This window comes from Manacus candei, unplaced genomic scaffold, assembly GCF_025592945.1.
Source record: "Manacus candei isolate 608988 ecotype Guabito, Panama unplaced genomic scaffold, ASM2559294v1 h1tg000016l, whole genome shotgun sequence".
Taxonomy (NCBI): Eukaryota; Metazoa; Chordata; class Aves; order Passeriformes; family Pipridae; genus Manacus; species Manacus candei.
In genome coordinates this window covers 7,557,055-7,584,067 of record NW_026138064.1, presented here as the reverse complement: position 1 = coordinate 7,584,067, position 27,013 = coordinate 7,557,055, and the positions used below count along the sequence as shown (strand labels likewise).

Below are 27,013 nucleotides of genomic sequence, written 5' to 3'. Positions count from 1 at the left end.
AATGGTGAGGGTCTTGGAAAACAAGTCACTGTGGACAAGCTTATACTGTCTGGGATGTTGTAACCAGCCCTATACTGTGGGTCACCTCAGTGCTAAATGCAGAGGATTGAGTGAGGTTCACTCTTGGGATTAGTTTTCCACTCCTTTCTTTCCTGAAGGACAAAAGGTGTGCCCATCACCTGAGCAAACTGGAAAGAAACATAGGAATGAAGTTTGGCATCTTGAGATTTTCAAGGGACTGCACTGAACCTTGCTGTTTTTCTCCTAAGTTAATTTTCTCCAGTCATGTTTGGCAAAAGGGGAAATAGAAAAAAATAGATCTGTTTCCTCTTTCCATCAGTTCATTGATAGAGACATAATTTTTCTTACTTAAATTGGGAGTGACTGTAAAGAGAGTAGGAATGCTAAATTCACTGAAGTGGAAATAAAATCCTTCTAAGTATGGACATATCAAACCCTTCCTAGCTCATAATTGCATAATAATTTAATTTTTTATTTTTACTTAAAGAAAGACTATGGTCCAAGACAATGTGTTAAGACTGAGTTGAAGTGAAGACAGTATTTTGTCCTAAGCTTGGTGTCCCACAGCCTCATTTTCATACGTTCATACATTGCTGTTACTTTGCTCCCTCACTTGGAGTGGAAGTAGCAACAGATTCCTCCTCTGGAAGGTGAAAGCAAGGCTGACCATTCTTGCACAGTATCAGTGTCAGTTTAGAGGCTGTTCGTGTGGATGTGCGGGCTGCCCACCAGTGCCACAGTCAAGGTTCATAAGAATCCCAAAAGAGTGAACTTTGCAACATGTAGTTCTTTTGTTCAACCTCCAGATTCAGATATTTTTTCTCTTTTGGTTAGTTTTAGGTGTCAGTGTTGGGCTTTTTTTCTCATGTCACCTAAAATTTTGATTTCTATGATGTTGTAAACATCGGTTGTAATAGAAGCAGGGCCGTTACTGTAGGCCTCGAGCACACTCAGAAGTGCTATTAGCACCATGTTTCACTCTTCAAGTGTGAATTGCCAGATGTCATGGTTTGAGAGCTCCAAAAAATCTAATTCTCTATCAAAGCCCCCTCCCCCAATCTCAACCTAGTGTAAGATGTGTTTTTTCCAGACAAAACACGAGACTCAGAATGGGGGAAAGGAAATATATTACAAATGACTGTACAAATAAATATTATAATACATTACACATAAATATTATAATACATTATACACACAATCTCAACTATCTCTACCATGACATAAGTATTTACAATGGATCAGATCTCTTCTCCCCTCCAAATAAAAGTCCAGGAGGGAAGAAGGACAGATCCCTTCTTCAGAGCAGCAATGTCTCTAAGGCAGCAGGTTCTCTCTGTCTCTATGCAGCAGCCGTAACTGGATTATTGTAGCTGGATCTCTTTTCAATACACACAAGGGGGTCTCCAAGCCCCTTGGCCCGTTGTCTCCAAACAAGGGTCTTCAAGACACAAGGGGGTCTCCTTTCACCCCTCTTGGCTCTCCTTCGACTCCAAGCAAAGGTCTCACCTGTGGACTGCCAGCAGGGACAAAACTCGCTTCACCACAGGCATATCACAAAATGCAGGGGCATCTTCGTGAAAGTCCCTTCCTCAGGGGTTCACCCTTGAGTCAGAACATCTTGGGCAGCATTCAATTGAAAGCTTTTACCTCAAGAGTTCTACCAGAGCTCCTGTGCTCTGTCTCAGGCTGCCAGGCTTGTCAGCAGCAGCGAGGGGGGCCAAGGTCAACCCCCCCTGCATTCCTTCTCCGTCCCGGTCCAGCTTCAGGACGTCTTTGAGCTTCTCAGCTCCTCTCTCTCTGGTGCTGCAGCACTCCAAGGCTCCTCTCTTTAATAGGAGTCCATCTCCCTCCTTTCTCAGAGGTCTCAAAGGGGTGTGGGGTTTTATTCCAGTTCTTACCCCAACTCTGTCTCTCTGCTGCTGTCTCTCTTTCTCGGCTCTCCTTCCAGGAGTTCTCTCTCTTGCTGCATGCCGTTTGCTGTTTGGTTCAGTTCTTATCTGTCCTGGCTCTCAGCCACAGTCTCTGGACGCTGCTTCTCCTGCTGCTCTGTCTCTGCTCACTCACAGTGGAGAAAACTTTCTCAGCTGCAGGCACTTAGCCCAGCTTTATGCTGTTCCAGGTCCCCACAGGCCCCGCTGGGGGCTGGGGGGGGCTCAGCCCCCAGTGGGCCTGCTGCTGTTTCTCCTCGTGGCTTTCACAACATGGCCACTTCTTCTACTGCCAAACTACAACTAACCTTCTCTTCCATTTGCTTATGGTATGTTTACATTTTGCAGAAGCGCCCATTGGACAAAACTTCAAAACTTCCAGGGGTCACCACCCCCTGGGGTTGAACCATTTTACAACTGCAGGGGGAAAAACTGTTTCCCCCTACCACACCAGATTAATTTTTCAAAGGATAACATTCCATAGCTGCATCTTTTTTCTTCTTTTCTTTTCTTTTTTTAGTATGTTCTAAAACTGATCCTGCTCACTGAAATAACAGTAGTTTACCTGTTCTATATAATTTTTTTAACAATCTTTAATGTATTTTCTTTATCCAACAGTTTTTGCTGTGATTAGATTTGGGGTTTGATTTGTTTTATGAAATAGGTTGAAATATTCACAAGTGTCTGCGAATGAAAAATTATTTGTGATCTCAGTCTAGCCTCTAGTAAGTCAATTGGTGTGTATCTGCTGTGGAAAACACAGCCACAGGAAAGCCAAGGGGTTAAATAAGAGTAAGGTCTGACCTCTAATGATTTCACAGCTCTTGTAGAGATGCAAATGCAAACAAGGAAAATTGAGCTATTGTTCTTAATATTTCTCTCTCCTATAAACAAAACCTTTGTTTTCCGATACTGTCTTTGTGTCAAATACCATTTGTAAATACTTTACATTTCAAAACTAGCTCAAACCCCATATTCATTTATGCTTGTATAGAGACAATCAAAGCATTTTGTCCTGTAAAGTATGGCATCTTATTTGTTCCCCAGAGAAGCTGTAGGATCTCCAATCTTAGAAGTCCTCAATCCACCTGGACCTGGTGGGTTGGGTAAGGGCTTGGATGAGTGACCTCCAGTGGTCCCTGTCAGCCTCAGCCATCCTGCGATTTTGCAGATTTAGAGTCTTCAATATTCAGTGCATTTTGGAAAGGCCTGGTATCTGTGTTAATTAAACTCAAACCAAATGTAGAAACGTTTACGCAACATGTAATTGTGCATGTGTGTATTTGCACTTAAACAAATAACTGCATTTCCTAAGAAGTTTTTGTAACTGACATAATAAAAATGCTTTGTACTGAACTCACAAATGAAGATGTCCAGAGCTTCTAGAATAAGCATTTAAAACTGCAGAGTTTGCATCCAAAAACCTTTTTAAAGTTATGTTTTCTGTCTTGAAGCCAGAGGCTTTTTCTATAACACTGACAATACTGTATGTGAAGAAGCTTTTGCCAAATAATCTAGTCTCTCTGCTGTCATGAAGCTGCTTTCATATCAGTATGTGAAAGCACGTATGGTTTTGCTGGCTTCCAGTATTGGAAAGGTAAAATTGATATCAGAATGGGACTCACTAGCTGATTCATTGTAAATGAAGCATGAAAAATAACTTTTAAGTGACCCTCCCAATAAAATATCAGAGTGAGGGACTGAAACTGACTGAAGGACTAGAAGCAGGGTTTATGTTTCAGTCTGAGTCTTGACAGCAGAGCAGTGTCTGCTGTGTTGCTTACTCTGGTGTGAAAAGTCACTTTTGTTTTCTTACCCAGTATAACTTGAAGCTGTTTCTTTACTACTACAAAGAAAGACTTCAGTATTAGTGGCTAGTTTTCCTCCAGGACTTTTCAGTTGTAGGTACCAGTACTGAGTGTTGAATTCTAGCTGATGCCTTTGGTGACACGATTAATGGGATATTTAAGGACAAAGAGAGTGTGAACGAGTTAAAAGTATAGGATTCTTGTAAGAACTGTTCTTGTTTTCTAAGTTGTGTAGCTAATCTAGTTTCAATGTTACTAGTTATCCTAACCTGATAGATATTACCAAATGCTATCAGTTAAATGTAGAACATATCTTTCATCAAAAGGATCTACTGCAGAAAGAAAAACAGTTCATGTTCTTCATGTGTGGGTTCAGTAGATTAGATTTGTTGAAACTCACTGGCATGGGACTGAGCAGAACTGCAGAGCAGTAGCTCAAGGTGGAGTAAGCTTTAGTTGCAAAATAAACCCAAATCCTCTGCATGGAGGTATTCCCTTCACCAAACTGATAATCTCTATATGTCTAAAGGCATCGAAACTTGATACACCTTTGTAATACCAATCTTAGTCAACATTTACTATAAGGTTTTAGAGCACAAGACTCAACCTGCCTCCTAATAAACTAACGTTAGAACTAATCTACACATTTCTACCTGAATTATTCTTCATTGTATTTATCCTTATAAAGGATATGGTGAAGGAATGTGTGTGCTGTCTGGAGAGAAAAATTCCATGTTAAAAATATTTATTTGCATGTAGATTCCTTTTAGACTTTGTTCCACTAAAGTTCCTATTAACTACTACAGAAATCCAGTGATACTGTAGCTACTGTATAATACTGTCTCTTGTCTGAAATGCTACTGCTACATAGCTTGTGAATTAGTTAATTTGTTTCTTTCATTTTTGTCTTCCAGCTTCATTTAGCAGCCCTGGCTTCATTAAAGGGAGACATAGTGGAGCTTAATAAATGTCTACAACAAACAGAAAAGGAACGTGACCTGTTGGAAAAGAAACTGGCTAAAGCACAGGTGAGCAACAGTAGTTCAAGATTCTGAAGACGGTCCTTGGTTTTGTGGAGCTGTTGTTTCTCAGAGAGGAGTATAGTATGTGGGGAGAGGATAAAATACTCAACAATGTCAAAAGTGAAAAGAATTTTAAGACTGCAAGACACATACTTGCCATGGGTTATAAGTTTTATGTGTTGATGACATTCTTCAAAAAAAAACCCCTAAAAATAATTAGATTAGTTTTGGTTTGAAGCCAGTATAAACAACAAATGCTTTGAAATATTTTAGAATATAAGACTTGCAGCATACCCACAGATGTAGCAAGTCAATAACTACGATGATTCCAGCGGAGGCAGAAAACTGGAATCCTTTATTGGACTTAGAAGTTCATATTTAAAGGGTTTATGGTTTACATATTCAACAGGGGGTTGTAACTATTACAATTATTATAAATAGGGGGTTTCAGGGGATGATGTAAGGGAAAAACCCAGGTTAACAAATTTGGGGTCTTACACATACATCATAGGAGAAAACCCATTTTATCTTAGGGGAATTACAGAGGGAAAAAGGTATTCAGGTTTACAGAATGCAAGGATTTAGGGAACACAAAGGGAGAGAGAAAGCACAAAAGGTCTTCTGCAGGGGTTTGATGAGATCAGGATGCGGACTCTGGCTTGGGCAGAGCATGTGATAACATCAAGCAAAGAGTCTCTTCACATCCTGCTGGAGAAGGCAGGAAAAATCCTTGGGGATGAGGTCAATGAAGAGGGTTTTTCCCAGCTTCTGTAGCCCACGGCTTTTTGCAAAGACCACTCAAATCTCTCTCTGCAAATATTATATTTTGGGATCCTATACACAGTGGATTAGGTAACTGGTTGCAGAGCCTTCCACTTCTGGGTCAGATGTAAATGCAGCACAAATTAACACTGATAAAAGTTATTGCCAATTGTCAGTGCTTTGGTGTTACATGAGAAATTATTTGTGATCTCAGTCTAGCCTCTAGTAAGTCAATTGGTGTGTATCTGCTGTAGAAAACACAACCACAGGAAAGCCAAGGGGTTAAATAAGAGTAAGGTCTGACCTCTAATGATTTCACAGCTCTTGTAGAGATGCAAATGCAAACAAGGAAAATTGAGCTATTGTTCTTAATATTTCTCTCTCCTATAAACAAAACCTTTGTTTTCCGATATTGTCTTTGTGTCAAATACCATTTGTAAATACTTTACATTTCAAAACTAGCTCAAACCCCATATTCATTTATGCTTGTATAGAGACAATCAAAGCATTTTGTCCTGTAAAGTATGGCATCTTATTTGTTCCCCAGAGAAGCTGTAGGATCTCCAATCTTAGAAGTCCTCAATCCACCTGGACCTGGTGGGTTGGGTAAGGGCTTGGATGAGTGACCTCCAGTGGTCCCTGTCAGCCTCAGCCATCCTGCGATTTTGCAGATTTAGAGTCTTCAATATTCAGTGCATTTTGGAAAGGCCTGGTATCTGTGTTAATTAAACTCAAACCAAATGTAGAAATGTTTAAGCGGTCATGTTTAGGCTTTTACTTCAGGCCCCACTTATGTTGGCCTTTGCCTGCATTTCCTAATGGTTTTTTTCAGCTATCTTAAAGGTTTATGGGCTTGTAAGTGATACTGTTATTGCAGACCATCAATGCAACATCCAGAAATAAAAACCACTTTCATGTTTTTATTCCCCTCAATATGTGATCCAGAGCCAAGCTGAGAGTTAACATGGTATATAAGCTATAATCTGGAGAGCCTTTTTTAATTTCTGTGGCATTCTTCAGATAGAATCCTCCATCTTGCTTACAGTTTGATATGAGACTGCATTTAACAATCATTAAACTGTCAGAATGATTCACTGTATCCAAATGATCCACATCATTCTGCATGACCACATTGTTATTATTTGTATATGCTAACCACAGGTTTTTGTCAGTGTTTTACTTTTATTTTCAAACCTTTGTTTAAAAATACATGTATTATCTCTCAGCTAGTGAAGAGTGCCTTGTAGATGCTCCCATTCAGCACTGAATTGATGGCAACTGGGATTAAGGATCAGTCCTTAATCCCAATTATCATGTGCTCTGTTAGCACGAGATTGTTCGGTGTTTTCCTTGATGGGGTATCAATTATGCATGTGTATATAGCACTCAGTTTTTCATGCTGAGGGTTGTTACATGAGCTTGAACCCTGTGCTTATGAACACAAGCCTAGCGATGACTACCACCTTTCACATATGAAATATGTGGAAACTAGTGTGCTAGCTAGATTTCAGATAAGTTACTTTTTAATGAGAAATTCCTAAAAAGTTTTAATGTTTTATCTCTTTTCAGTTTATTTTTTTTAAAATGTCCTCAAGTGGAAATAAAATACAATCTTTCTTAAGGAATAAGCCATTAAAGAAGCACAACTTATATATTCAATGCATTGGCTATGTTTAAGTACTGAGACTGAGACTGGTGAACCACTCCATCTTTTCTTCTTTTTCTAACTGCATCACTTCCAAGTAGATACGTCACTTAACGTAATTTTTTGAACTTTTCCTCCCACTCCACAGAGATTCATTCAAATTCATATTGTATCATACAATTTTTTCCTCTACAGCTTCTGTCTGATGTGAATCAGAGGTTCAGAAGGCATAAATTAAATAGGAGGTGTTTGAGGTTCTGCATAACCATACTCAGATGTTAGTTGTCCAGTATTAAATCTCTATTCTGCATCTGGATTATACTTACAAAGGCAGCACATGTTTCATTTCAGCTGGCATGGTAAATGCTCTCTGGAACAAATAACTCTTAAATCGCATTTTTGATAATACTTTTCCCATCATTTCATGAGGCATGTGAGGCATTTTGAAGAAAGGATTAATGGTTTGCAGAGTAGAGGTGATTTGGGGAACCACAATTCAAGTTATCAATGACAAATGGTGAAGAAAGATAGTTGGATAGCCTGGGCTTAAAATTTTGTAAAGTGATGTAATTGATTATTGGTGGTTGTAGCATGCTTGCTTCCAAATCTGCAGTCTGTAGAGACCTGCTGTAATTTTTCTGTACATGCCTCTATTATTTTAGTAACACAGCAGATCTCTGTCTCTTGTGTTTTTGTCAGTGTACAGTTTGGCAACGAGGTGATCTCTTGAATGAAATTTGCTATAAAGCACTGGTCAATCTCAACTAATGTCTTCTTCCAAAAATCTTTCCATTGTTATGAGAATTGCAGTGTTTTCTGCTAGCTCTGCCTGGCATGGTGTCCTGGCTTTGATAGTGATAAATACTGGATGTGTGAAGGGAGAGCATAAGAAATGCATAGAGTTGTCCCCCTTCACACTCCCCCACCTTTCTGCCAACATCTGTGAGCAGCAGGCTACACTGCATTTTGTAGTCCTATATGGTCCTTTCCTCTGTGGATTTATATAGTCTGCTTTCTAATCTATCTACATTCTTGGAATTTCCTACATCCTATGACATTGAGCTCTGCAGTTTTGTGTTAGAACATGGAATTTAATAACATGCTAAACATTTCAGTAAATACAACAAGAATAGACAATTCACTTACTACATCTTTCTTATCATTTCATCTACTCTCACAAGGAACTCCTACTCTCTCGTTCTTTGTTCTTAGTCGTAATTTTGAGTTTCCTGTAGACACAGGGTAACAAAGACTTTGCTGTACAATTCTGGACTGTGTATCACACAGTAGCATGTCCCATTACTGCAGTGATAATTCTTTACCATCCTCTTGATTATTCAGAATATAGGGAGGGACAGCAGAATTTCAGTATAAGAATTAAACCGACACTCTGTAGTTATATAAGAACATAAGCAACATTCTCTGCAGACATGTAAGAACATGTGAACTTCACAGGAAGGCTTCAGTTTCTCATTTAACAGAGTAACTTGAAATAGAAGTGAGTGGTGTTCAGATGAACATTGAAATTACTCATTCTGTTGTGTGATGTCCTTATCTGACGTGGATTAATTCTGTGTACTTGTATTCATCTTCCACATCAAGTATGCACAAAATATACAACAAAACAATTAATTCTGACTGTGCATGTTGTCGTGATTGAGGATTTAGCACCATAGACTTGTATTTACACATAAATTTAGATTAATGGATTGCCACTTTTAAATCTGCCACTCCTCTTAAATTAAAGTACTGTGTTAGTTGAGCAAAGACTTTTAGTTCCTGTAATCCTGTTAGACAGGTTTATCATTGTGGCTTGTTCAGGTGATGACTTGTATTCTGGTGAACAACACCAGAGCCAGTGTTTGTCTCTGCAGGGCCTGAGGCACTGGGGCATCTCTTAATGAGCACTGCTGCTGGTGGTTCTTTTTTTTGTCCTCTGACTGAACACTGCAAATTTAACATAAAGGTGAACATAATTTAATGCACTGTTAGTGTTTCTTCACTAGGAATTTTTGTACATTGATAGGCAGAAGAATCACATATTGAGACAATAAGCTTGGGTTAAATTATTTTTTCTTACCATGCTTCTCCCTCATACTCTTCTTGCTCTTGTGGTTGAACGCCGTCAAGAGTTCAGACAATAGTGTTTCCAGTCATTGTTAAGTTATATCGTACACCTTGGAAAGAAATAAAAACTGGTAGCAGATCATTTTGTTCTGAGACTCAAAGAACAAAAAAACTAAGGAGGATGATGAATAGTTGCAATATCCCGGAGAAAAAATTCAGCAGTGGGTACTAAAAGATGCATTTGTTTCTTTTTCATTTTGAGCTTTGAGATGAATGTTCCATAACAAAGAGCAATCCTGTATACCAAAAAGAATTTTCCATGGCTGCATTTTGGGATCCATACTGAACTATGTTTCCATTGTTCGGATGCTTTTGCCTTTCTCAGTTGAGGCTTGTCATGGATGACCAGAACTTTGGAGATGTAGTTCTGTGCCCACCTCCAAGGCAGTGCAGTCCTTAGTTAGCATCATGGCCTGTCTTCCACAGAGATTTCCTTTCAGCCCTTTTCAGTTGCTTTTGCCTAAGATAATTCAAGAACGCTTTTAAAAAAATCAAATGTGAAACTATTGTCTTATATTACCAGACTTCTGGTTGTTCACAAAGTACATCTGTCACTAAACGATGGTTGTCCTGAAAAATGGTGACTGAGAAACGGCTGGAGAAAACAGAAAGCAAGTCTGGTAATGTGGCTGGGGTCCATTAGTGAGAACCCATGTATCTTCAGTCAAGATAAACAAATTCTGCTTTTCAGTGTATAGCTTAGAGAGATAAAAATTGTTGTGATAGGGTTTTTATTTATTGTCAGAAAATAGTTATTATACACTCCATCTGAAATCATCTCTTTGATTTAAAAGGAAAAAAACCCACCAGTGTGTATAGCTGATTGATCTGCTTAATGCTTAAGTACCATTTGTGGACATATGTGTGTGTCAGAGGAAATCTAGATTTTTATTTATTCCCCCTAAATCTGCTCTAAAGCTTTTGTGAAACGTTTTCTCTGTGTTCTTTCTTCACTCTGAAGGCCATGGTAGTTCTTCAGATGGATACGATGTCAAAAACCAAAAACGTGATAAATAAGTTGTGGAAAGTTTCTACAATTATAATATACATCTATAAAGATATCAGTTGCCAACATGAAGTCTTAGAAGTGAGGTGAATATTTTCAGTCTTCTAAACTGTGTCCCTTTGCTCTCTTTTTCAATGTGATGATGTGATCTGTTGCTCCTAGTATAGGGAAAAGTGCTTTTGGCTGCAGTTGGAGTAAGAAACTATTTTGTTGTAGCCTATGGAAGGGTCCTCTAATGTCTGGGCTACTTTTCAGTGTGCATACTCATGAAATCTAAAAATCATGGAACAAATTGTATTTAAAATTTAAAATAAAAATATTATTGAAGGTCAGTGGAAATCTTAGTTTTCAATCAGGCTTTTATATAGGTGATGTTCTCAAGCTATGAATGTAAGTGACCAAAAAATATGAGAGCAAACTATGAAAATTCTGCCACACGTACTAGTTTGGATATGTCATATTTATGATACAAAGGGTTTAGGGAGTTACCTCTCTATGGAGTGTTTACTTGATTGAAAAAAGCTTTTGATGCAGCAATGTTGGAGAACCTCCGTCATCATGGCTAGACTTCGCGAACGAAAATTTGGGAAGGGCTCTACCCACGTTACAAGCACGCTGGTGGCTAAGAAGGCCAATACGAGATAGACAAGTCCAGTTGCAAAAGGCACAGCAGAAAGACTCCTTAGGTGGTATATTCTGCAGGGCACGATTATTTCTGCGTTGTCTTTTCTCCTCAAGAGTGATCCTGCGTGCGTTCTCAGAAGAAGCAGCAGCGTTATAGATGGTGTGTCTCCAGACCTCCCGATTGGAGGCCAGAGTAGACCAGTTATGGTGATCAATATGGCCAAGGCTGAGATGTTGTTTCAGGGAGTCCTTGTATCTTTTCTTTGGGGCTCCTCTCTTGCAGCAGCCGGTGGCAAGTTCACCATAAGGCAAGATCTTAGGGAGGCGGTGGTCCTTCATCCTGGAGACGTGCCCTGCCCATCGCAGCTGTGTTCTCAGTAACATGGCCTCAATACTTGTGACTGCTGCTTGTTCTAGAACAGATGTATTGGTCACATAATCTGACCAGTGGATGTTTAGGATTGTACATAATCTTTAGAAATGGCTACTAGGATTTTACATTGCAGGTCTTCAGTAAAAGGACTGTAGGTTTTATACTGTCAATTGGTTGTGAATTTTCTTTTCTGACAGCATAGTACATACCATTGTATGGGTGCAAGGAGGCTTGAATGAAGGGGGGTATCAGAAGAAAAAAGTTAAAAGTCTTACTCTTTCCAGCCACTACCAAACATAACTTCAGTCAGCATGCGCTGCTGGTTTGTAGTTGCAGTAGACTGTAATTGTTTGCTGTAATTGAAATAGAGTGTTTGATGGTCAGAAGAGTAAGCCAAAGAGGCTAGATTTAAAATTCTGTGGGAAAGAAGGATGATTTTGTGATATGTACAAAAAACAAGCAGCCTTTTAATTGTTCTAATCATAAACATTCTATCGTAGAATACTAACATAATAAAAATATGCTATATTATTTTTAAAGTTTAAATAAAACCAAATACTTATACTAGAGAAGAACCCATAACCTCAAAGTGTAATTAATTTTCTTTTCTATATTTCCCACATAATGATGTGGGTTTTGCCATAGGAATTGTTCTAATTCAGAGCATGTTGGGAAGATCCTTGAAGATTCACAATGTGCCTTGAATCTCTTGGATTCAAAGATCAATATTTGTAGCTATTTTGAGTTGCAAATGGTGTTTTTTATTCAAGCGGGAGGGGCAACTTCTGCCCTTTAAAAAAAAATTATAAAAGTACACAGCATATTCTGTCAGTTTCTAAAATCTTGTAATTACATACCTTTGTGTACCTGTCAATATTTTATATCTCTTGTTTTTACTTGCTAAGGACGAGTAAGAAAACCATAATGCTGTGCACTTTTGCCTTGTATGTGATCTCCATGCAGGTATTCATAACACCCTTTCTGTTCCTGGTTTCTCTGCTTTAGTGTGAGCAATCCCACCTGATGAGAGAGCACGAAGATGTGCAGGAGCGAACAACGCTGCGCTACGAGGAACGCATCACAGAGCTGCACAGTATCATTGCTGAACTGAACAAGAAAATCGATCGACTACAGGGAACAACAATAAGGTACAGCAGCTTCCTGGAAATCCTGGGCCAATGCAAGACAAGTGCAAAACATGGTGTGAATTATACTCTAAATATAATTTGATGACAACTTTAAGGTAGTTGGGCTTGTTGTGACTGGTGCTGAATAGCCGCCCATAATTAAGGTGTGTGTTCTGCAGAGTATCATCCCAAGACCTAGAAGTGCTGCATTCTCTCTGGCAAAATAACACTTTGCTAACCTAACAAGCACTGCAAAAAACTGCACTGTGCCATGTAAATACTCCTTTAGCATAATGTCCTGGGGAACCATGTAAGAGACAGCAAGGAAGATGAAGCCACCCAACTTGAAGCTGTGCTTTTAACTTTGTTTTGTGGCCTCCTGTAGATCATCTAAGTAAAATCATTTGTGGTGAGCATTATGGCTGAAATAGATTTCAGTAGGTTTTTCACCTGCTTGTACTGGTATTTTTGACAAAACACAATGGTACAAATCCCATTGTTGTCTGTCTTTGGAGCAGCAAGGCTTAGGGTATTACACTGGATCATTACATGTTACTGTGTTAAAGTAAACTGTGTTTTAGACTACATGGAAACATTGTTCTCTCTTGTTTTTATCCATTATTCTCAACGTAGAGAAGTTGGACTAGAATGCAGAAGGAGCTTCTTATAGTTTAGCTAGTGAGGATGCAACTAAACAACTAGAATCTACAGATTTCCTAGCGAATAGGAATTAGATTTCAAATTAGATTTGATGGTTTTGTGGGTAACATTGGCATGATGCTCTAACCATGTAGCAAATTTTCAGTTTTCCTTACCTATTAGCTGCAATTTTTGGTAATGTGTTTTATTTGTCCTTCCTTTTAAATATTTCTTTTAGCACAAGGCAATATTGTTACAACTACTCACTTAACCTTTCATGAAAATATTTATATGCAAAAAGAAGAAGGTTTGGTATACCATAAATAAGAGGAAGTATCAACACACAGACACACACATATATATAGCACTTCAAAAGCGGTGGTAGAATCACATTATGTTCATTTTATTTAAGAAGATAAATACTCTTGCCTATGAGATGCTCATAACTAGTGATGATCATGGTGAGATTTTTCAGGTATTTCCTATACTGGTAGTACTTCTCTGAAGAAAAATCCCCCTGACTCCTTTATTCATTCATGCTTGATACCTCTGCAGACAAATTTTCTATTTGTCTTGTTTCAAGTTGCCTTTCTTTTCAACATGATACTGTCCATACTGCCCTCCTCTCTGGTAAAGCTCTAGCAACTGAATAGATGAAAAGCAAAATCTGAGAAGCATTGATTTTTTTTTCTTGAATGACAAATGAACTCTATGACATTTAAGAAGAATTTTACAAAGAATTCATAAAAATGGTTTGTTTGGGATCCCTGTGCCAAAGTAAATGCCAAGTGGTGTTCAATTACAAAATATTGGAATCAGGTGGATGCTCTGAATGTTTAACCACATCCATAAATGAATCAGCTGTGGCATCCACAGGGAAGTGAGGTGTAAGAGCCAAGCCTGATGGGAAGCACATGTTGCTTCTTATGAAAAGTGCAGTTTTTCTTTAAAGGCATCAGAAAAATACTGCTGCAACACCACTGTTGTGCTCTTCCAGTTTGATTCAATCATATGAGAGCTCATTTTGCTCAGGCAGCTAGAATGCCTTATCTGGTTTTATTAATAAGAAGAAAAATGTTTGTTGTTAGTGGATTTTTTACTTCCTTTAATGTTGGGAATAGCTTGTTTTCTTTGGCAGGCCAATAATTTGATGTCTGGGGAACAGAAGAGTAATACTGCCCCTAAAAATTGCAACCAAGTAGATACTGAAGGGATTCCATACAGTCTGTAAAGACAACTGAAAGAAGGAAAGCTGATACTTCCTGCTGTGACTTTCTGTAAATCCACACTGGGATCCACATGTGTCACTCTTGAGAAGCTGTTCAGTCCCACAGAGCAGGGATTATGTAATTGTTGTCCTTTGCTAGATCACGTGTGACTCACAGCACTCCACCCTTGGCTCTGGGGACTGTTGAGTCCGGGAGCTGGAACAAAACAATCCTGAGAGAAAGCGTTCTGGGAGCATGGCCCTGTAGAGCCTTGGCATTCATACTTACCTTTAAACCAGAGCACAGGAGGGATTTTAGTTTTGATTTCTCTCTTTGATACCTGCAAGTAAAACAGAGCAGAGGCTTTACTTGTGGTATCACAAAAATTGGACTGTCTTTCCGGAAACAGTCTTCTTGAGTTTACTTTAATTGCATAACAGATAAATGTTTCCTCCATGCTGACACAGTCTGACTGGTCACTTTTTTTCATGTATAGGTTTTAGGGTGTAAAAATAAACTAACGTAGCTTGATGTACTGCCACTTCATGACATTCTTCATAGTTCCTTCCAAAACCCCGAAAAATTCCAGAAACAATTGGAAGAAACCAGAATTTTGTACAGGGTATTTGACTATCCTCTTTAAGTTGTATTATCTTTAAATTTGTAGCTATTTGTCTGAGTGTAAGTAGTACCCTTAGAAAGTAGGGCAGAAAGTAATCAGCCACTGTGTTGTAATCTGAATAAGGTTTTGCAGTGGTTTGAGGAGGATTGTTGGCTGGCTGTATAAGGTAGTTAATATTCTCCATTCAGAGAATTTTTCTGTGTTTTTTTGGTGTGAATGTTGGGGGCTTTTTTGCCTTTGCAATATCAGTTTAGAGGTGTAGTGGCTTTTGCTCATGAGGTTTGGTAATGCCAGCTCTGGAATAGTAGAATTGTTTGGGCTGGAAGGGACCCTTAAGATCCTGCCATGGACAGGGACACCTTCCACTAGACCAGATTGCTCAGAGCGTCATCCAGCCTGGCCTTGAACCCTTCCAGGAATGGAGCATCCAACAGCTTCTCTGAGCAAGAAGAGAGCTTAAGTCACATGTTGATGCACATGTCTTTTCCCAGGCATATCTGACCTGCTGATCTTAGTAGTAGTAATCTTACAGGAATATTTTAGAAGTTTACAGGATTCTTCTCGGTTTGCTACCCATTTCATGGGTACAGCAAGTTCCATGTGTGTGTCCCCATGAAATTAGCAGCAGCTCTTGCACTAGATTCTTCCAGCGTTCCCTTAGAAAAATGAGTTCACCATGGTTGTGGGAGCAAGCCAGCACTCATCTGCAGTTGTCTCATCTCCCTGCTGCTGTTGCTGCTTTGGACAGCAGAAAAGGTGAAATACAACTGTAACTGATTTGATATTAAGGCTAAAAATTGAGTTGCTGATACTCAAGTGCAAGTAGACCAGCCTTATGTTGCCAAGGTTCTCTGTCCTTTGACAAGATGTATGTCACTCCTGTTTTCTCTCGAAGTGTGTACAACTTAGAAGACAGCAAAACCAATCAGATGGATCTTCCCAGTTATAGAGTCATATTGTAAATACTTGGACATGAAGGATACACTGAGTAACTCTGAAACACAGAGAGGATTTATATTTGGTGGTGTACAGTTGTACAGTGGTGTACTAAAATGGACTTATGTCTACATTAAAGATGAATATTTCTGACTTCAAAAGTTTTTAGTGTTGCCTTAGATTCATTCAAACCTGATTTTTTTTCTTAATCCTATTTTTGGCTGTCAAAATCATCTGTAACTTCAGCATATGACTGTTTTTCTTAGATATCAAATAGAGGTTTGGGTAAAGGAAAAGGAGAGAGATCTAACTGCTTTTAGTTCTAAACCACTGGCTGTTTGGGTACATTTCTGCAACTCTAAAAATAGACTATAACAATACAGACAGAAATATACTCTGTTCAACATTGGTGCCTGCTAAGAATTATTTGAAACAATTGTCAAGAAGAAGAAGCCTGTTACCTATTGCTGAAAAACCACTGGTTTAGACTTACAGCTTTTAATCTGAAATATATTTAGAAAGTAGGTTGTGTTTGAGTTAATGAAGAAGAAGGAGAGGGAATAGACAACAGCATCAAATGAGATAACGCACGGCACTTACTCTCACATTTACATAGTGACCTGCAGGTCTAATTGGAGCTTCTAAATATGTGCTAGGTGGAAGCTAGCACACTTTGGATTCAATTCAAATGGCAGTGTGGATGTGATAATGTTGGCTTCAGCATACAATGCCTAGCTCTACCTGCCCTCAGTGATTAATTCCCATATTGTCTCAAGTGAACTAGTTCAGAGGGACCTCGCCTGTCTATATGCAGGGTGCAGTGAATCTCTGAGTTGCTGTGCACATGTACCTGTAGTATTTTCTATCTGAGGGTCTTAGAGAGCTATAAAATATATTTATATTTTAAATATATATTTTTATATATATATATGTAAATATATATAAAATATATATTTTTTTAAATATACTTATTTAAATAAAGTGTGTGTTGAAAAACTGCTGGCACCTAAAGTGTGAAGCCATGCAGCATTTGGAGCTGTGAAGAGAACGTGAACCTTGTCAGCATTGTGTAAGTACTCATCTTTGGTGTGAAAGGATGCTGGAAAGTGTGCATTTTGCTCACTATTTGAACACATTTTCCTCAGAGTCTGTGCAGCACTTGTGATCCTTGGGTGTACCTGAACATGAAGAAAGCAATTAGTGCATAAGTACCTGAAAACCACACTGTTTTTTCTCCAACATTGATCCCACATCACTCTGTGTCTAGAATGACTTGATCTGGTCTTAATTGCCTCCAACTCACTATTCCAGCAAGTGGAAACTATCAGAGCCCATAGCAGAACAAGCAGAACCTGCTTACCTGCTTTCTCTATCCAGGCTGTCCATGATGGCAGCAGTGAGAAAGTTGTAATGCTTCCACCTCCTGGAGTCAATTACCAAGCACCTTGCATCTCCAGTTCCTCTGGAGGACTCCTCTTTTGGGGAAAGATGAAAAGCAGTATCTTTTGTTGCTGTCAATGTCAGTTTCAAAGGCAGAATTTGTATTTGTGATGTATCACTGCCCTTGAATTCCCCCTTGTTTTTACCCTCAGTCTGTTCCCACTGGGATTGGTGGTGGAGTGATTGATTGACCTAGCTGTCACTTCACCAGAAATGGATTTCTGATCTTTCTGGTCAGATCCTAGAAGCATTAGTTCACTTAGAAAATGACTTCTCACCTGAGTCATCAGAAGATTGTGTGTTCTGCCACGTGACATACTTTTCAACTGCTCTGAGATACTGAGGGCACTTAAACCAAAAAACAAGAACTAGTGCTAGCTACATGAAGCTGTGTTGTGGTTTAAACAGAAAATTTATGCAAGAAGAGCCCAATAAGAGTGGTGAGAAATTACTATAGCGTGTACCATTGTTTTAGGGTCAGTAGAGCCATTTGTCCAATTAAAGACAATTTAGGTTTTAAAAACGTAGGACTAATTGTTTCAGAAATTAAAAAATAAATTACCTTCAGATGAAAAATTACAACTGTTTGAGTGCTTGGTAATTGGTTTTGTCCAAAGCTAATTACTACTGGCTTGTTTTGTGGCTAATAATGAACTAGTTCATGGAACATTAACTTGCTCTTATGTGTCTTCATTTCACTATTTTAATTCCTGCTATTCATGATTGAGTTCTCACACTGTCTGAAACAAATATTGCATGGTAACTCAAAGACCTTTCTTTGATCTAAGTCTCTGTTAACTGGCTGACCTGCCTTTTGTTTAATGGTGGTCACTAAGTGCTTTTGATAAAGTCACACTTTCTTTGCACTGAAGCAAATGTAATGGGTAGAAGAGCATAGTAGTTCCTGTAGAAAATACATCTCAGTACTTTGGGAAACCCTGCTTGGCAAGCAAACTGAAATTTCCTTTTTTGAGTTTTTAAGACAGGTTCATAAGTTGTCACCTCTGCAACTCTGAGAGCAGACTTCACTTCTGTTATTGATCCCTGTGTGCAGGGGCCATCTTCTCTGCTATTTTGCCTGAAAAATGCAGACACGAGTCCAGGCCGAATGCTGCAAGAAACACTCATCACCATACACAGTGTATGTGGCATATGCACAGCAAACCTGACATTACAGATACCCCTCTCAGATGCAGATCACCAGACAGGTCTTTGCTTTTCTAACTGTTTCCAAATGCAGACAGTTTCATTCTCCCACTTTTCTGCTGAATCTGCTGCAAAATTAATCTATTCACGTGATTCAATGTGAAACAGAATGATAGCTGTTTTTCTACTTTCAGAGGGGCTCTGCACCTGGATAAACTGATGTTTTTCTTATGTTTAAAAGAGATACTTTAATGTAAAAACAGTCACTATGAAAGTAAAAAAAAAAATCAGAGTCAAATCAGTAAGAAAAAATGTTTACAAATGTTCTCAGGAAAAGCTATTATTCATTTACTTATCTTCTTCCCCAGTGCTTTCAACTCTTTGTGTGGAGACAGAAGGGAAAATCCTTAATTTTTTAAGCTCATTAGCTTTAGCTAAAGTATTCTGTGTCCTCAATTATTTTAGTTGAACCAGCTTGACAAATAAGTTAAAAGCTAGGTAACTAAGGCTTTTTATTTTCTACTAACTCCAGCAGTTCGGTGCAATACTCACTTTTCTCTCTTTTGGGAAGAGAAAATGAAAAAGCTACCTGTCTCTAAGAGCATTTTGATACACATATGCAGGTATGTGCATGTGCTTGCTTTGCAAGGATGTCAAGCTGATGACATCCTTGAACTGAGAAAGAGACCAAAACCAGTTATTTCTAATCCACTTTGGGATCAAATCTACTTGTGCTGATCTGTGTGAATTGTCAGTTGGGGAGCTGCTGCAGATGTCCTTGCACACATCCTTGCTAGCACTCAGTTCCACTCATTGTTTCCTTCTATGGTGGTCTGGAGTAATAATGAACTTGGGAATAAAGAAATGGAAACCAGGCACTGGCTGCTGCAAGTGGGTGTTATGGGCATGGCACAGTTACTTGGCAGTGAAGGGTATAAAGTTTTCCATACTGACTGAACAAAACTTTTGTGGATTGTACCCTGTGGCTCAGCTGACAGGTCTGAAATAAATGCCACAGAAGATATTTCCTCTGAGGATTTTATTTCTGCCTTTGCTCTGTCTCCAAGGGAGGAGGATGAGTACTCAGAGCTGCGGTCGGAGCTCAGCCAGAGCCAGCAGGAGGTTAACGAGGACTCGCGCAGCGCGGACCAGAATTCTGTTTCGGTACCAGAGAATCAGTCCACCGTGGTCACTGCAGATATGGGTGAGTTGTGATTCATGGTGTAGACATGATGCCTTCTCACAGCAGAAGGGTAACATGTAGCCTTTGAAATGCAGATCCAAACGTTTGATGAGGAGATAAATTAATCTGGGATGTGCTAATCACAAGTAATGCTGAACTTCTACATGACTTATATGTGATGTAACCTCTGTGCCTTGGTGATAGAATCATTAAGATTGGAAAAGACCTCTAAGATCATCAAGTCCAACCTTCAACCAAGCACCACCACCATATTCCCCATTAAGTCATGTCCTTGAGTGCCATATCCACACAATTTTTGAACACTTCCAGGGATGGTAATTCCACAGCTTCCCTAGGCAGTCTGTTCCCTCTCCATGAAAAAGTTTTTCCTCATATCTAATGTAAACATGCCCTGGTCCAGCTTGAGGCCATTTCTTCTCGTCCTATCACTTGTTACTTGGGAAAATAGACCATTCCCACCTAACTAAAGCCTCTTCTCAGGGAGTTTTAGGGAGTGAGAAGATCCCCACGAGCCTCCTTTTCTCCAGGGAAAACCACCTCAGCTGCTCCTCATCAGACTTGTACTCCAGACCCTTCCCCAGCTCATAGAATCATAGAACATGCTGAGTTAGGGACCCCTCGGGATCAAGTCCAACTCCTGGCCCTGCCACAGGACCATCACCAAGAGTCTGCTTTAATCTCCTGTGAGAACCACAGCTATGAGACTGCCATGGAATTCTGATCATCATGAAGCACCTTGCAGCAGTAATACAGAAATAACGCTCTCCAGCAAGAGTGCATGCCACTGTTTTTAGTAGGATATAGGAGCTGTGGGTGCACTGCTGTCTCATAATGCACCACTTGTGTGCTGTGCTGTGGGTAGCCATTGCAAACTCTTACCTAGAAATCCAGAAATACTAAATAGCACATCTGAGAGACAGCACAAAGGTGAATTCTACTACATGTAGGAACTGCCACTGTCTGTCACTAGAGGAGAGCCTAAGAAAAATGAAAATAATTTATGAAGTGAGCCAGTAAGGTACAGAGACCCACTTGTTTTCACATATGGAGGATGCTATGGCAGTGCCCAAGGCACTAGAAGAGGTTAACCTAACATCAGGAAAGGAAGTGATAATCTGCTTCATTTTATAATTGAAGTAGCATTGTGGTATAAGCTGCTAATATGGTTGTAATATGGAAGGTAACAAAAAATAAGCTGTTGTGTTATGATGGCTGAATATTCTGCAGTTGCAGAAGAAGGAATAGCTACTAAAATAAAACATAGATTCTTAGATAGTGGGTAGGGATCATTTATGTAAACACCAGGATTTTTTTAAGTCAGGTAGTATCTAAGTACAACCACAAAAATTCCTCTGAAAAGCATCAAGTCATAACATCAATGAATGTAACAGACAGAAAAAACAGTTGAATTTACAGAGAGAAACCTATGAGGGTAATAAAATCAGGATAATTGACTTTGAATGGTCAAAAGAACAACATAAAGAAACGTCTTACGATATGAGCATGTGATGTCTTAAAATGTTCTTTAGACAAGAGGGGTTTTTGAAAAAAGAATGAGCACTTTAGATAAGCAGAGGGACTGTTTTGTTAGATGGGAGGTAACTCATTATTTAATTTGGTGTGGTTATGGTATTTAAGCCTATCAGTTGGTGAGGAAAAAGTGACAGAGTGCGAGGACATCCTTGAACAATATCAGTCCTGGCTATTCTGCAAGAGGCGCTTCTTGGGTTAGAGTTTGTTTTTTCATTGAGTCACTAATTGTTGTGATATTTGTTTTGTTTTGTCTTGTTTTCTTTTAGATAACTGTAGTGACTTGAATTCAGAACTGCAAAGAGTGCTGACAGGTCTGGAAAATGTTGTCTGTGGACGGAAGAAAAGCAGCTGCAGTTTGTCAGTAGCAGAAGTGGACAGGCACATTGAACAGCTCACTACTGCCAGCGAACACTGTGATTTAGCCATTAAGGTAATGGTAGCATTAGGCTGTAAATGCAGTGTTGCCTGACACACCCGATCACTTCCGTAGTGATTACACTTCACTTCCAAAGGTGCCAGAGTATTTCACATGAATCAACTTGAGTTTACAGTGTTGGGTAAGTAGCAATACACCTGTTTTACACAAGTTCTCCAAGGGTTGGGAGGAGCTATTAATATACTTTTGATCACAAATTAGAAATGTATTTGTCTTATGCTCACTTCAGAGATAAGAAAAATGGGGACACTCAGCACTTAATTTACTTTCTTAGGCAAGTTTGCTTATCCAGGAAACAGGTTGTCACTTGCCCGAGGTCCTACACCTGATCATTGACTGGTAACTGAAAACACAGTGCATATGCCTAAGTTATCACTTGGCTGTCTTAAAATATAAAGCCAATTTAACGTGAGGCATGTGTGGTATGTTAGTTCAAATGAGACAAGTCAGACACAGGAACAAGTAATTCAACTGATACCTGTATGTCTTGCTTCTGTTGTACATGTAACAGAACAAGAAGAGAGTTGCCTGCTGGCTCATGTAACAAAGGGATTGCAATTCAGAACCTGAAAGCCAGGGAGACATAGAGTATCTTATATACAGGGGAAGACCTGAAAAAGTTTCTTTGTGTCAAATGGAAAGGTGTCAGTGACTCATTTATACAAGAAAAAATAGATGACAGTTTGCTCTTCAAGAGGGGTGGACTGTGACCCTTTTAGATGGCTTTGACAGCTCTTTGGCATACTACTGGGAAAAGTTCCCTCTGTCTCTGGTGGAGCCTGAGGAATATAGTGAAATTAAAAAAAAAAATGTTGAAAATAGTAATTTGAAGAATGTGTGTGTATTTGAGAGAGAGAGAGGAAGACAGACTGACTTCTGGTCTCTTGGCATCAGTATTAAAGCAGTTTATTTGAGTGTCTCAGAGGATTAGGATCAATACTTTGAATGTTACCAAGTAGTATTTGGAGTTTTGGGGTTAACTGTTTTCAGAAGTGAGTATTCACCAAGAGAGAGACTATGGATCCTGGAAAACAGGTAGAGATCAGTCTGTGTGAGGTCCACAGAGGTATCTGATGTGAGATGAGATCAAGACGTCTGCTGGAGTTGGATTCAACAAAGTGTCAAAATATCTGCCAGAACCTCAATTCTCAAGCTTTTTATTTTAATCCCATTTTTTACTGTTGATTCACATTAACTACTGTCACACTTTTGTAATGGTAACTAACTATCAGCAGTTTCTTCCTAGTCAAAAACAAAAGCCTTTTTATCTTCATGTGATCTGTACATGCATAGCCATTTTGGGGGGAAAGCTTTTCCCCACTGCCTGTGCTTTAGAGGCTGGTATTGCTTGAGTTTGACAAGTGATAGCGCGTAAAGATTATTAACCTTTCAGGAAGATAGGAGTCTCTGTGATATGCTTGATTATGCACTAGGGAAGCGTGTCACCAATGTGTTTAATATAGCAAAACCTACACGCAGAGCCCCTCTCTACCATTCCATCCATTGCAGCAGGTCATTTCTCCTTTCCTGCTTCCTCAGACAAAGAACTGAGAGGTTTTTAAAATAGATGGAATCATGAATGGAAACCTGAAGTATTCTCACTCTCTTTTGCTTTGACTGTTGACTTTTTTCTTCACCAGTGGACTAATGCATCTGAATGTGTTGAATCCTTCTGCTTTGATGGTTAAATGTCAGTAGGTTCCTTCTAATGCTGTTGGTGGTAAATTGGTTTTTTTGTTTATTTTATACAAATCATGTGACCCTAGCTAAGTCAATTGTTTCTGTCACATAAAAAGCTGAAAAGACTTTGAAATGAGATTTATCATAAATTCTGGTAGGAATAAATTCTACCATTATGAGTTATGCCATGTGAAGGAGTACTTCTTTTACTTCTTTCAAACCTGATACTTAGTGATTTCATCTGATATGACATCTGTAACACAACACCTCTTGTAAAGAAATTAAGGCAGAGAGTACTGATGGCAGTGTCAGAGACAAGACTGGAATTACCATGATATGGCATCCTGCCCTGTGCTCAGAAGACTGCATTGTAATTCAATCCTATGCTCCCTGAAATTATACCTGAATTTATCTGCTGTGCAGCAGATAAAACTGCTCTGTGATACTGCTCTGAAAAAAACAAACAACACTTAGATATATCCATGTAAACAGATATATCCAAGTGCAATTTTTATGTTTTATTTACCATGGTGGATGGTAGCATGTTGGTCGTCAAACTGGAGAATTGTGATAATCAACAAAAAGATACTGATCATGGCAAAATGAAGGAGCACAGAAGGAAGCAGAATGGTCCCTTGGTTTTGTTAAGGATTATAGGGCAGCCCTTAGTATGACTCTCAGACCCTGATGCTGTTGATGCCTGACCTTTGTACTTGTGTGGGCCTGTGATAGCACTGGAGCCGTGAAAAACAGCAGCAGCCTCTCTGTCTGAAGATACCTCTGTGGTGTTAAACCACTGCTGCTGCTTCCTCATGGCAGTCCTTCCTCTTTTGATGTTACCATAGGGTTATCACCCCCAGTAGTACTCTGAGGAGGAGAAGAGGCTTGGAAAAGGGAGGAGTTGGAAAAACAGCAACACTCAGGAGCATGGGGAATAAGGAGGTAGGAGGTAGCAGCAGAACTTTGTGTTAGGCGGGTGAGAACACAGCAGGGGAAGTTCAAGAGGGGTATGGGGGGAAGAAGGGACAGGAGAAGACAGCAACAAAGAGGCATTGTTTAAAATAAAACTGGCATCATCAAAAGAGATTTCTCCTGCCATTGCAGAACTTTTCTTCACGTAAGATTAACCGCCCTCTGCTTATTCAGAACTTGAACTCATTGTCATGCTGTGTTGAAATAATTTACTTTGTCATAATTTGAGACCTATAGGTCCAAGTGGAGCTAATGCAAGGGAGAGCTGCAGCTTCTTTCATTTTACAGAGATGTTGCAAGGCATTGCTCTTTTAGAAAAGTAGTTTCAGCTTACTACCAACTGTGTAAGTAGAATTATGATGTAGATGCTCTGTCAATAAAAGTTTATAATTATGACTCTAAATGTATTGCAGTTTTATAGAAGAGAGACATGAAATATGATTTAAAAGGATAAACTGAGCTTGACTGTGAAAGGTTTGTCCCTGCTTCCTCTATAGAGGCATTTCAAACTAGTTGTTAAAAATATGTTTTTGCTTTTGTATAAGTGTTTTTTCCTTCTCACCAAGGAGTCTTGCTGTAGCCAAGATTTATTCTTTAAGATTATTGCATTGATAAACTTAAATAACCAACTTATCATTGTAATGGACAAATAATAAGATTTGATATGTTTAAGTCAGATAGTGCTGAAAACATCAGGAAAATTTCTTGCAGAAATAAAAAAAAAAAGATAATTGTGTTTCCAACGTGGTTTGTCATTTTCAGCTGTACTCTAATTGGTTCTTTTAGTCCCTCCTGATTTAAGGAAATAAACAAGGCAGTAATTTTTGTTATATTTAAAATCCTAAAGTATACTGAATTGGAAGGGATCAATCAGAATATAAAAGTTAACTACTTTTGAATAAAACAACTAAATAGACTATTTTTGACCTTGGTGCATGATTTATCTTCCATATTATATGTAAAAGTATAGGCTTTAGCCGTAACTTGGTTTTGGATTTTCCAATGAAATGAAACTTTCTGCATTGCTAGTTACATCATATATTCCTTTTATTTTCTATATTTCTTACCATGATTTTTATGCATACTGCTTTCAGAGGGATTCAAAAGCTTATAAGTGACATTTGGAGTGGTTTTGCTATTTGAACACAGGCACAGCATGCACTGTGTACTAAATTCAAAACTGCACGTTGCTCCCTGACACATTGAGTGTTATGCTGTGTTTCAGTATGTTGAATGACCAGTCTGACAGTAAGCTTAGCCATGGCAGTATTCCCTTGCTGGTGGTGGGTGAATGTAGTTTGGAAGTTGCTGAATGTCCCCAGTACTGAACTGTGCCTACAAGGCACAGTCCTGAGCAAGGAGGTGGGATGGGAAGTGCTGAATGGCACTATATGTCTCAGAGAAATGCAGCACTTTTGCAGGCATTAGAAAGGCTGTAACATCTTCTGATATAATGGAAGCCTAGCTAAGGACAGAGTTCTTTTTTTTGTATTGCTGTCACATCAAGGAAAGAACAAGCTCAGGGACATGGGAAAGAAGAGTCCTCTTTTTATCCCCTCCCACTCTTTTCTTTGCCCTTTTGTGATGTTGGTCTAGAACTGAGAAAGGCCCCATGCAATGCACATTCACAAGCTGCTACTTTCTGCCTGTTACTCAGCAGGGAAACAGAGTTAGTACAGGGCTCACCCATGACAAGGAGTCATTAAGTTGTTATGAAGTGTTCTGTGATGAAATTACTGGCATTGCTGTCATTCACATATGACGTGTTTTATTTGCATATATCTGTCTCCTTCAGTGTTTGTCAGTACAAAATATTTTAATAGAATAGTCAAAGAAAATAATTTTGTTTGATATTACTCAGCAAACAAAAGAAGCAAACTAATGGTGTTGGGGGATTGCATGTGTACGTATAAGAATACAGAGTTACAGCCTGTTACACACTTCTGTCCTGTGTACCCATTAGTCCCACTCAGTCATCTTTGCTTCTTTCTTGGTTTTGATGACTTTATTTTCACAGACTGTAGAAGAGATTGAGGGCGTACTGGGACGTGACCTTTACCCAAACCTGTCAGAGGAGAGGTCTCGATGGGAGAAGGAGCTCGCTGGCCTACGAGAAGAGAATGAAAGCCTCACGGCCATGCTGTGCAACAAAGAGGAGGAGCTCAACAGGACCAAGGCCACCATGAACGCTGTCCGTGAGGAGAGGGACAGGCTGCGCAGAAGGGTAAGGCTGCTGCAGAGGTGAAGGCTTCTTGTTCCTCCAAATCTGTGTGATTATGTCACCAGAACAAGCCTCTCTTTAACCTCACTTCCTCTACTGGCTGTGAGGCTTTTTGTTTTTAAAGCTGGGTTATACAAATGACAAAACTGGGACAAAACTGAACATATTAGAAAAAGAGTGTGTGATAAAGAGCCGATGTGTACAATAACCTGATGTCAGAAATCGTCTGTTAACAGAAAACGTGATATTCGTCTTCAAGGAAGCATATGTAACCTGACTATGGAGAAAGCAGATGTTCATTTAGTGAATTGTCCTGTGAGGTGCTTTTTTTCCCTGTAAACAACCAATATTTCTTTGTTTTTTATGAGAATTCAATTTGTGACTAGGAAAAAGAAAAAGAGCAGGACTCCTGTCAGTGAGTAATAATTCTCACACTGAACAATGAGTAGTCCCAGCCATGTCCTGCTTCTCTGTCTACATTTTATGATATTGTAAGGTCAGAGAAAGGCCTTGTGCTTTGCATGGATTCCAAA

The 27,013-nt window shown here is 39.2% G+C and overlaps 1 protein-coding gene across 6 annotated transcripts in view; it reads left to right on the top strand.

Annotated features, from left to right (window-relative positions):
• The window catches only part of MCC (MCC regulator of WNT signaling pathway), a 189,944-nt gene that overhangs the window by 115,429 nt on the left and 47,502 nt on the right, over positions 1-27,013 (top strand). For all 6 annotated transcript variants that reach the window (XM_051782580.1, XM_051782577.1, XM_051782579.1 and 3 more), the window contains 5 exons: positions 4,672-4,785; positions 12,322-12,464; positions 19,502-19,638; positions 21,438-21,601; positions 26,277-26,483. In XM_051782580.1, coding sequence (XP_051638540.1) covers positions 4,672-4,785; positions 12,322-12,464; positions 19,502-19,638; positions 21,438-21,601; positions 26,277-26,483 — 765 coding nt within the window. The remainder of the gene's footprint in view (positions 1-4,671; positions 4,786-12,321; positions 12,465-19,501; positions 19,639-21,437; positions 21,602-26,276; positions 26,484-27,013) is intronic.